Source organism: Schistocerca americana, chromosome 4 (genome assembly GCF_021461395.2).
Source record: "Schistocerca americana isolate TAMUIC-IGC-003095 chromosome 4, iqSchAmer2.1, whole genome shotgun sequence".
Taxonomy (NCBI): Eukaryota; Metazoa; Arthropoda; class Insecta; order Orthoptera; family Acrididae; genus Schistocerca; species Schistocerca americana.
In genome coordinates, this window is record NC_060122.1 from 597,357,195 (window position 1) to 597,369,894 (window position 12,700).

Genomic DNA, 12,700 nt, shown 5'->3' on the forward strand with positions numbered 1-12,700 from the left:
TCAGAGAGATGGATGAAGGAAATCAATAAATTGTGTCGACTTCATTGTCATCAGAATCACAGAACTTGGGATCAGTATCTTCATATTTTTCAAAACATTCTGAATGAACTCCCTAATGATTCAACTTCTTTACCGCCTACATTGATATTAAAAAATAAAGCACCGACAAATCGCATTTCTGAAATCGTTCCTTTCCCGCCTACACGGAAACTGCGGCATTCTGAAGTTGTGAATCTGGCTCTGCAAAATATTGCATCTGCGGTTGCTAGAAGAGAGAAAACAGCTAAACGTCCTGGTCGTTTAAAAATCTTGTCAGTTGGTCAAAAGGTGTTAATGAAGTCTCATCGTTTGTCTCACAAAGGAAAAGGCTTGTGTCGCAAATTTTTTCTGCTTTATAACGGTCCATATAGGGTTCGCAAAATTATTCACGATAACACTGTCGAAGAAGAAACTCTTAAATCTCGGCGCTCTAAGGGAATACATCATATATCGAACGTTAAAATTTTTCTGGAATGACACACTTTTGAGAAACTAACAGTTATACGTAAACACACGGAGAGTACAAGGATACCGCGCTGTGTTTTGGCGGCGGCACATACTCAAAGCAACAGTCAAGTCTGCGCGCCGCACAAGGCAGTCGTTGACCGCAAACAATCACTTCCTACGTCACGCGCCTACAGCTGATCGAGCGCTCAGTGCGAATGCACTGACAGCCGTAAACAAATACACAGTCTAATTTCTCTGATTAAATTCGGTATAAAGCTATAGTGACTTGATAAATTATGTTATTAACGTTCAGTATTTTTCAGGATACGGTTATATAAAATATTTAAGAGCTTCAGGTAAATTCTGTGTGTCTCCGACGTTAAGAGGACTTGCTATGGAGAAAATTTCAGGAAGAATGTAATTTCGAAGAAAAAAAAAGTAATAAACCAAAAAGGTAACTGTTAATTGAGTTTATTTTTCAGGTAACATATTTCCACTTAGGTACGTACTTTATACGTAATTTGGTGCTCGCGATTAAGTGATTCATATTTTGTGCTAAAATTCATGTTCTATGAATTTACTTGTGAAGCGACGTGCTTGCGTACATTAACTGATTTTGACAATGATTGATTAATGAACAGGGTTGTTACTTGTGTATATTACGCATCGCTTGGCTGCACTGCTTTTTCACTGATGTCATATTTTTCTATTATGTGCCTGCTGTGCTTATTTATTTAAATTATAATTGTCACCTGATTAATCGTGCTGATGTGGTTATGTATGGAGGTTACACTTTGCGATTTATCTGCTTGCGCCTTCGTGTTTACTTATTAAGATTACATATGAACATTTATTTGCTTATGCTGATATGATGCTAATGACCTGTTTATTGTGTAAGATATATATTTGCTGCTTTGCGTATGGATTGCATATTTATACATTTCTGTTTGTTGTCATAACTATTCGTTAATTTGCTATATATAGAAATGCTGATATACAGTGTACGAACATGGAGTTTAGGTCACACTATGGTATTAATTATAGATTGTTCGCTTGGCAGAGCCTCGTTGTAGGAATTGTGCTGCATCCACTTGCTGACATTCTGTTCTCTACTGGTATATTTACTCGCTGTTGCATGTTTTGCTTACGCTCAGTGCCTTATATTTTTTAAGATAAGAAAATGAACTGCCATGAGCTGAAGGTTTTATGGAAGCTGTATAAATTTATGCTAATAGAAAGGAAGCTAACGACATGAAATACCAACACTAGGTTTAGACCATTGACAGTTATTACACTGCATTCTTCGTGAGCAACTGAAATAGTAAGTGACACTTGACACAAGAAATGCCCCACATGTTTAATTCTGTTTTGCCATGATTTTTGAAGTGGTGCACACACTGTGAAATATTACTATCATTCACACTCCGAACTCGTACTTACTTATTGAAAGTTATTCAAACTGAAGGCTGTTAGAGGTCATGTATGCATTTATTTTATTTAATGATGGACAAGGTAACCAAAATATATCTTATAATTCATAATGAGTAGAAGATCTGGGTCAGATGGATTACACAGAGGTTGTGTGTGGACATTGTGTCTTCGGATTGTATGGGATGATGAATTGAAGTTTGCACTAGGATTTTATCTCTACTTGTTCGAGGAGACTGACTAGAGGAAAGAGTTGTTATGGAAGTGAAATGATATTGGTGATAAGGTTTATATGTATCGACGTATTGAAGAGGTATTATTGAGGTATTGAGATTGTGTGAAGTTGATGATTATTGGAGTTTTGGTGGACAAGAGGTAAGGTAAATGATATTGATGATAAGGTTTATATGTATCGACGTAAGAGGTATTATTGAAGTATTGAGATTATGTGATGCTGATGATTATTGGAGTTTTGGTGGATAAGAGGTAAAGTAAGTGAGGAGCATTTTTTTTTTTTGTTTTTTTTGTTTATATGGAACAAGGAGGATGAAGATGGCAGACTAGAACACTGAAGTAGATGGAAAATTGTCTACACACACACTTTGTTAAATCACTAAGCAGTATATACTTTTTTTTTTTTTTTGGAGAGAGGAAGTATTTGCATATCTTGGCACACTGACAGTTGTTCAGCAACCGTACATTTGATTTGGCTTGGCAAACATTGGTCTTGACATGATGACTATGACGTTGACTAACTATTATTGACTGTTATACATTGCTGCCACTACTACTTGATACACATGTCGAACATCAAATCTTTAACAGAATTGCATTTACACAGTTAACACTATTCAATTACACAGTGGTACTTAATGTGGATGAAAGATGAGTGAGTGTGTTTTGTGTGTTTTCCTTTCCTAATCCCAGATAATTGGTACCGACCTATCTCCTAAATATTATTTTACTTGTTGTTGTGGCTTGCACTGACACCCATAAATATTATAGGTTTACTGATATTTGTGTGTTTGTAATATTTAATATGACAGTTATCTGATATCATTTGTGTGTTTATTATAATTTGTATGTTTAGTGTAAGAGCATTCAGAATAATTTTGTAAAAACAACTGTGTGTGCATTCAAACTGTTGTGCGTGCTTGCACCTGTTCAACATTACTGGGTGCGACTAATGGACTGCTTCTACTGACAATGTCACTTGTTGGTGTCTGCACCTGTCAACATTACTAGGTGCCACTGATGGAACTGCTTCTCCTGACATAATGTCACTTGTTGGTGTCTGCACCTGTTCAACATTACTGGATGCTACTGCTGGAACTGTCAACTACTTGTTTATTGAACTATCGAAAGCATTTTATGTGAATATTTGTAAAAACTTATTTTTTGTGTGTTTACTGATTATGAAATGTTATGAGATTCTTATCTGCACCTGTTCGTCATTTCTGGTGCCATTGATTGAATAATACTTGTGTAAACTATTATGTAAAATCACATGTATGAAAGCATTTGTATTCCTTACTGTATTTTATGTATTAGGTTATGGAATGGTCAGTGCAAAGCCAAAATTTATTTTGTGAAGTGATATTTACTTATTTATATTATCTTTATTTTTGTTTTTGTCTGTATTTTTTTGGACGAATTTGGTGGTATTTTCACCACCAATGCTGGCAAAAATACCATCAAATTCTGGCCCGTGGAGGAGGGGCATATGAAAGGTGGCTACAATGAGCCACTGCGCCAGAGATTGCGCCAAAGAGTTTTATTCCGCCACCTCCACTGGCAGTTCTTGTCGAGAAGTCATCGTGGAGAGTGCTTGTTGAGAAGTAGCAGTAGTCGGTCGTTGTTGAGATGTGGTGGTAGTTAGTGCTTTGGAGAGAGGATGTTGATACCTGTACTATTTGAGGCCATGTTGTGTGCAGATGTTTTGATGGGCTAGACACCAGATGCTGTTCGAATGGAGATATTGTAATGATCAGAGTACTTTTCGTCAAGATATATAAAGGTAAAATAAAATTTTCTTATTTTTTTATTTCAAATGTGTTAAACAATAATGCCCCTTGGTCACAGGTTCAGTCAACAAAGCATTTGGCTCGTGTTCTTGTATTAGACTGTATTTCTGGTTTCGATGTGCAATTATAGTATTTATGTTTATTTTTTTAATTTCTTCATGGTAAATGGCTTGTCGTATTGAGGAAGAACCGTGCCAGATGTGTACGTTGAATCACACTTCCACACACAGAACAGGTGCACTTGTGCTTTGGTTTCGTAGGTTTTATAGTTGCTGGGAACTTAATTAATTAATTGTGTTAACGGAAATTTCCTTTCATTCCTTGTTGTTGTTCTATGCAGTCAGATTGCGTAATAATACTAGTCAGGGCCAACCGGTTACGAGACTTCGTAACCGGACAGACAGCTACTAAAAAATTAAAAATATTTGCATTCTAAATAATTAAGCCCCCATGCAACGTTTCCAATGAATGTTGCGAAGCACCTTTCAGCTCAAGCTGGTTTTTTTAATAGAGATGGGGTCCCTCCACGCTCAATCCAACGTGGTGACCAAACCAAAAGTTCTACTGTCACCTCCGTAAACATGTTAGTTACCTAGTAAGTGGATCACAGGATGCTGGGCTGTGATGTTATCCGTGCGTCTGGGTAAGACTACGCATTAACACGGCCCATCAGGTGATAGATAGTGGACGAAACGCGAGTGAGGGTAGCGATTTGGAGAACAGAGGGAAAAAAGTGCCATGGCTCGTGTCGTGGGAAAAGCTTCTACGACAGTGGGATGGGTAGTAAGAGCAGTAGTGGCTTACTAGCTGCGATAGTTCATGCAAGGTTGGATTTGTTAGTATGGGTATCATGCATCATTACCGTGGCAAGCGATGGCGATGTATCCCAGTTGCTGCTGCCGCTACATTCCTGGAACAAGCAAGATCGTTATACAGTGGTGGGAGATCGGCCGTAGCTCATCTCACTGTGTGGGGGATGTGTGGAGCTTGTCTGCATGCAGTGTACGGTACGGCTTCCCTGCGTGGTGCCAGTTATTCGGCAGTGTAATCCAGCTGGATATCCAGTAATGACGTCTGATTAACAGGGGCTCGCCTGTACCGTTATGTTTGCGTATGCTTGGCCATAGATGTTAGGTCCTTAAAAGTGTGTCTTTTGGTCTTTTATGTTTCCATCTATGGTTGTGGTCGTAGTTCCCCAGATTCAGAATAAATGGGTTTTGCGAATGTCTGGAGTTTCTGTATAGTCTTGTGGTGAGTTTGTGGATTATCTCCATGCGAGTCTCAAGTCGGTATTCCCGGTGAAGGTCCGCGATGCATGTGTATCGTGAACATAAAGTTTATTCCTGATGAAATCTTACAGAAATGAAACATGTGCTCTGAGAAATCAGAGAAGGGGCATAATTTCTGTTTGTGATTGTTGGACAGTTCCTCTGCACCTTTGCAACGAGTGACGTGAGAGGTAGACCAAATGCACTATTAAGTATGTCTTCTGCATTCAACAGACAAAACTAATACACGTTGTACACTGACTACCTAATTACCCACGGGCCCTTCGTTTACAGTCGTAGGCACCACACAGGACTATTCTTACTCCAGGCTCAAGCCAACCATTGTCAAAAACGCCTTATGCACAGTGGCGATCAAACCAAATACTGCGAAAACGCAACAACTTGCCTCCATTAAGAATCCAATCATGTAATTAAAGAACGCCTTATCTTGTATTACTCGCCCAAATGTAAACATCTCCAATTCATCCCCACCGACCTATTCCTATTGTGAAAGGCAAAATCCCCCTTCCAAAAAACATGAAATGGTTGCCCTCATCCGCCTCATATACTCTTCATTCCCCCTCCTTCCCCCCCCCCCCCCCCCCCCCCCGCCCTCACACAACACACAGACACATAGAAACATAGAAGATATAATCCGTTTTGTCACAAATATCCTCCAAAATAACCAACCTTTTCAGCGATGCTATAAACTTTATCAGATCATATTGGTTGCCTATTCCACATTTCACCTACATCACAACGCCACATACTCCCAGAACCACTTCCATTTCACTTCTCCCCCTCCCCCCCACCACTAGATACCCTCGCCTGAACCCACTGCAAGTCTTCAGCCCAACTGGGCCAAATTCCCCTCACAATCACCACCAGACCCTGTCCCATCATCCTAAGCATCTGAATAAACCTGCTCCAACTCCTTACACCAGACGCCCCTCCCCACATCCTACCTGCAGTTTTTTACATTTGATCTCACTGCATTCATCCACCCACTCAGAATTAGTCATCAGGTACCCCTAAACATCATTTTCCAGCCCACGTATAAAAGCACCAAGCAACCTACATTGACGCAACAACGCTCACCTACCATAGTAATAATTATCACATCAACATCACCCATTACAATTGTGTCGTCTACATGTTTTCGATCGTTTACGATATTGTTTTCAATCCAGTTGTATTTGAGAAACTTGTAGGAGTGAAAACAGGTACGTTCCACTGCCAGCCCACCACCTGCAGAGGGAATGAAATAACAAGAAAGAAAATAAACAGGCTGACTTTATTCAGAACTCTAAAAGAATCACTAATAGATAGGAATGCATGGGAGCTCGTAAAAGAAATACTACCAAATATGAAAATTAAATACAAATTGGCTGAAAAAGTATAATCTCAAAACTGACTGTTTAGCATTTACAGTTGATTTAGAAAACCTGGCAGATAGAGTATAAGTAGTACAAAAACAGACATAAATTTAAAAATAGCGGCAATGACGAACAAGAAGGCTACGCCATCAAAATTAATCACAAATCATGTAAAAATCAGAAGGACAGACAAATTTAGATATTACGAAAAGTTATTCAGTAAAATGGATGTGGGAAAAAAGTTACCAGAGGAAAATCATGAAAGATGGACTTCGCATTTAACTAAACAAAGGATATTTATAATGAAAAATAGTTCTCTATAAATGCAGAAATTCATCATTGAAGACAGTAATTCGGCCTAAAAAATCACATATGCAGCAGAGAAACTAAAATCAGGATTAGTAAAAGAAGATGATGATATCTGCAAACGGAAAGAAAGCTTAGGAGAAAGACTTTAGAAAATAGGAGAATAATAGAAATATTTAAATCAAGAAGTAACAGAGAAGTGTGCAACACGTAGAAAAATGTTACTGATGAAATTAGGAAAATCAGACTATTGTTCTAGAGAAACATGCATGGTATGTGTCCCAGCAGACTGACGAGAAAGAATGTACAGTATTTTGAAAAATTAAAAGGCGAAATGGCTTAGGAAGCATATGGAGACCTATAACAAACTAGCAAGAAATTGAAGATAGAATTAAAGACAGATTCAAAGTTATGATTTCGCATGGTTTCCAAGACAGAGAGAACACTGACTTCGAGGCTTGATTCTTCCACAACCAATTTTTTTCGGAATGGAAGACATTAATGTGTGGTTATTTTAATTAATGTCAAAGTCAGAAGTAACAGTAAGGAAAAAGTATTTCTCCCTGCGCATTTTGCAGCATGGGAAGGGGTGGAACTTCTGGGGTATTGGTTAAGTACCTGTGGGGTGTCATAAGATGACTCGGCAAAAACCACAAGACCAACAGAAAACAGACACACATCAGTAGATAATCTCCCCACATTTTTAACTCACAGTACAAGTTCCTAATACAATCACTGTTTGTAACATGACAGAAGTCAATGTTTTCGTGCAGCTTATAGACACAAACTCTCCCGGAAAGCGTGACAGCAACCTACTTTTCAAATCTGAGAATTGCTTTGCCTATGTGGAGGCGTGAACCAATTTCGTACTACAAAACACAGCGGAGCAAAGCGTTAACAAAGAATCTTGAAGACAGCACAGCCGACAGGTGCAAGCTGTAGTTATAGGAATTTTGCACACCATTGTCAATGGGTCACTGATAAGAGGGACGTCCAACAAGTAAGGCAACACACTTTCTTTTCTCGGCCAATTTCGGTTAAAAAAACGCATAATTTGCTGCAGGACATAGAGGAATGTTCTCGCTTCAGGTCCTACAGTTTCATAAAATTCCAATAGGCGGCGGCGCTATACATAGTCTTCAAAGCGGCGACTGTGACAGAGGTGCGTTCCAAACAGAGAACTGTCATCGAGTTTCTTTTGGCGGAAAACCAGATTACCGCAGATAGTAATAGGCGCTTGCAGAATGTCTACAGAGACTTGGCAGTGAACAAAACCACGGCGAGTCATACAGCAAGACGTCTGTCATCATGGCAACCAGGTTGCGCACACCTGCCCAATCTCTGGCATGCCGAGTGGCCGCACACATCTGTGACTCCTGCAATGTTGGAATCTGTGAACACTCTCATTCGAAGTGGTCGACGGACCACAGTCAGACACCTAGCAGCTCAGCCGGAAGTCTCCGTTCGTACTGCTGAAACACTCGTCCACCACTTACGCTACTAAAAGTGTGTGTCCGCTGGATTCCTCGCTGCCCAGCAGAAGACCGTACAGAGCAACGAAGGACCATCTGGGCGGAATTGTTGGCGCGTTACGAGGTTGATTTATGTTAACATCGTTACTGGAATGAAACCTGTGTTCATCACTTTGAATCGGCAGCAAAAGGGCAGTCCGTAGAGTGGCGCCACACCACCTCTCCTCTGAAGAAAACGTTCAAAGCCGCAACCTTTGCCCGTAAAATCATGGCGACGTTCTTCTGGGACTCTGAAGGGGGTATTCTGCTTGTTCTCCCTCGTGGTGCAACGGCCAACACTGAAGCATATTGTGCTACTAGCAGGACTCTCAGATTAACAGAAAATAGCGAATACGTAAATAACTCTCAGAAAATTGAAGAAATGACTTCAGCGTGTTCGTCACTACAAAAATGGAGAGGAACTTCTCATCGACGATAACGCAAGGCTTCACACAAGTGCACGTACGCAAGCGGAGCTCACAAAACTTCATTGGACTGTTGTTTCTCATTCACCCTACAGCTAGGATCTCGCTCATTCTGACTTCCATCTGTTTGGCCCAGTGGAAGATGTACTCCACGGAAAGCAGTACTTGGATGATTGGGGGTTATTGATGGAGCAAGTCTTTGGCCCAGTGAAGGATGCACTCCACGGAAAGCAGTACTTTGATGATTAGGAGATTATTGATGGAGCAAGACTTTGGCCCAGTGAAGGATGCACTCCACAGAAAGAAGAACATGGATGATTGGGAGGTTACTGATGCAACAAGACTTTGGCTCCAACGTCAACCAGTAGAGTGGTACCATGCGGACATACGGGCCCTCCCAGTAAGATGTAAGGCCCTCGCATTGAGCGGAGACTATGTTGATAAATAGGGTTTTGTAGCCAAAACAGTGGAGAATAATAAGGTTTACTGGAATATTGAACAAAACGAAACTGTTTCCAGAAAAAAATGTGTTGCATTACTTAGTGAACGCCCCTCATACATATCAATACTCCGTGCGGACAGGCCTCGGAAGGCCAAACGGTACCGACCGACCGCCGTCTCATCCACAGCCGATAGGCGTCACTGGATGCGGACATGGAGGTGCACGTATTCAGCACAAAGATCTCCCAGTCACTGTTAGTTTTCATCACTGGAGTCGCTACTTCTTAAGCAAGTACACTACTGGCCATTAAAATTGCTACACCACGAAGATGACGTGCTACAGACGCGAAATTTAACCGACAGGAAGAAGATGCTGTGATATGCAAATCATTAGCTTTTCAGAGCATTTTCACAAGGTTGGCGCCGGTGGCGACACCTACAACGTGCTGACACGAGAAACGTTTCCAACCGATTTCTCATACACAAACAGCAGTTGACCGACGTTGCCTGGTGAAACGTTGTTGTGATGCCTCGTGTAAAGAGGATAAATGTGTACCATCACGTTTCCGACTTTGATAAAGGTCGGATTGCAGCCTATCGCGATTGCGGTTTATCGTATCGCGACATTGCTGCGCGCGTTGGTCGAGATCCAATGACTGTTAGCAGAATATGGAATCGGTGGGTACAGGAGGGTAATACGGAACGCCGTGCTGGATCCCAACGGCCTCGTATCACTAGCAGTTGAGATGACAGGCGTCGTATCCGCATGGCTGTAACGGATCGTGCAGCCACGTCTCGATCCCTGAGTCAAAAGATGGGGCGTTTGGAAGACAACAACCATCTGCACGAACAGTTCGACGACGTTCGCAGCAGCATGGACTATCAGCTCGGAGACCATGGCTGCGGTTACCCTTGACGCTGCATCACAGACAGGAGCGCCTGCGATGGTGTACTCAACGACGAATCTGGGTGCACGAATGGCAAAACGTCATTTTTTCGGATGAATCCAGGCTCTGTTTACAGCATCATGATGGTCGCATCGGTGTTTGACGACATCGCGCTGAACGCACATTCGAAGCGTGTATTCGTCATCGCCATACTGGCGTATCACCCAGCGTGATGGTATGGGGTGCCATTGGTTACACGTCACGGTCACCTCTTGTTCGCATTGGCGGCACTTTGAACAGCGGACGTTACATTTCAGATGTGTTACGACCCGTGGCTCTACGCTTCATTCGATCCCTGCGAAACCCTACATTTCAGCAGGATAATGCATGACCGCATGTTGCAAGTCCTGTACGGGCCTTTCTGGATACAGAAAATGTTCGACTGCTGCCCTGCCCAGCACATTCTCCACATTTCTCACCAATTGAAAACGTCTGGTCAATGGTAGCCGAGCAACTGGCTCGTCATAATGCGCCAGTCACTACTCTTGGTGAACTGTGGTATCGTGTTGAAGCTGCATAGGCAGGTATAGCTGTACACGCCATCCGAGCTCTGTTTGACTCAATGCCCAGGCGTATCAAGGCCGCTATTACGGCCAGAGGTGGTTGTTCTGGGTACTGATTTCTCAGAATCTATGCACCCAAATTGCGTGAAAATGTAATCACATATCAGTTCTAGTATAATATATTTGTCCAATGAATATCCGTTTCTCATCTGCATTTCTTCTTGGTCTAGCAATTTTAATGGTCAGTAGTGTAGTTCCTCAACTAATCTCAGAAGGGCTGAGTACACCCCACTTGCAAACAGCGCTCGTGAGACTTAGGTGGTGACTCATACAATAGCATGCAGTAAATTCTCATTGGGTCTCTGATAACCTACTGTGGGACACATACGTTCCAATTGTAGTGAAAGCGTTAAATGGGGTTGCTAGCTTAGCTTTGGCGAAAGAAGAAGAAAGAAAATGTGGAGAACGACTGAAAATGACGATATTGGAGGACAAATCGAATAGGAATTGTAGTGGTTCTTGTTGATGTACTCACGTCCTAGCGGCAGCCTCTCTCGCATGGTGTAGGCCGGCGGGTCTCCCGGCCCGTGCTGGGTGAGGTTGGGCCGCAGGCCGTACTTGGGCCCCGGGCCGAGCAGCCTGAGCGCCAGCGGCGTGCGCCGGCGCATCGTGTAGGCGGGCGCGCGCTCCTTGGTCACGTCGTGGCCCTTGTAGCCCAGCGTCGGCGGCAGCCGGTAGTGCGTCGGGCCCGCCGCTGCACCGGCCACACTCCAGTCAGAAAAGTCATAGCGCCTTCATCTGACACCCGCGTTGTAACAGGCCGATAACTTCCAATTATGTGGTATTGTAGCATTCTGGAACACTTTTTGCTCACACGCCATGGCCCTTCTGGAGGTGGTGTTCGACAACGACCGACCACGCTCCTATGGTGCCACAGTCCTTTACTGGACCGGGAACAATATTTCAATGCCCAACTCTTGTAGTATCTCAAGAATAAAGAATTTACCTTAACAGCAAGCTGTATGAGACAGGTGAAATACCCTCAGACTTCAAGAAGAATGTAATAATTCCAATCCCAAAGAAAGCAGGTGTTGACAGATGTGAAAATTACCGAACAATCAGTTTAATAAGCCACAGCTGCAAAATACTAACGCAAATTCTTTACAGGCGAATGGAAAAACTAGTAGAAGCCAACCTCGGTGAAGATCAGTTTGGATTCCGTAAATATATTGAACACGTGAGGCAATACTGACCCTACGACTTATCTTAGAAACTAGATTAAGGAAAGGCATACCCACGTTTCTAGCATTCGTAGACTTAGAGAAAGCTTTTGACAATGTTGACTGGAATACTCTCTTTCAAATTCTGAAGATGGCAGGGGTAAAATACAGGGAGCGAAAGGCTATTTACAATTTGTACAGAAACCAGATGGCAGTTATAAGAGTCCAGGGACATGAAAGGGAAGCAGTGGTTGGGAAGGGAGTGAGACAGGGTTGTAGCCTGTCCCCGATGTTATTCAATCTGTATATCGAGCAAGCAGTGAAGGAAACAAAAGAAAAATTCGGAGTAGGAATTAAAATAATTCTGTCAGAGACAGCAAAAGACTTGGAAGAGCAGTTGAACGGAATGGATAGTGTCTTGAAGGGAGGATATAAGATGAAAATGAACAAAAGCAAAACGATGATAATGGAATGTAGTCGAATTAAGTCGGGTGATGCTGAGGGAATTAGATAAGGAAATGAGACACTTAAAGTAGTAAAGGAGTTTTGCTATTTGGGGAGCAAAATAACTGACGATGGTCGAAGTAGAGAGGATATAAAATGTATACTGGCAATGGCAAGGAAAGCGTTTCTGAAGAAGAGAAATTTGTTAACATCGAGTATAGATTTAAGTGCTAGGAAGTCGTTTCTGAAAGTATTTGTATGGAGTGTAGCCACGCATGGAAGTGAAACATGGACGATAAATAGTTTGGACAATAAGAGAAT

The 12,700-nt window shown here is 42.0% G+C and overlaps 1 protein-coding gene across 1 annotated transcript in view; it reads right to left on the bottom strand.

Moving 5' to 3' along the window:
* Window positions 1–11,596, bottom strand: part of LOC124613641 (outer dense fiber protein 3-like protein 2) — a 51,512-nt gene extending 39,916 nt beyond the window's left edge. Inside the window, exons 1-2 of the mRNA XM_047142357.1 lie at window positions 11,590–11,596; window positions 11,251–11,469 (exon numbers count right to left, since the gene is read on the bottom strand). Of these exons, the coding sequence (XP_046998313.1) occupies window positions 11,251–11,469; window positions 11,590–11,596 (226 nt within the window). The remainder of the gene's footprint in view (window positions 1–11,250; window positions 11,470–11,589) is intronic.
* Window positions 11,597–12,700: the final 1,104 nt, after the last annotated feature.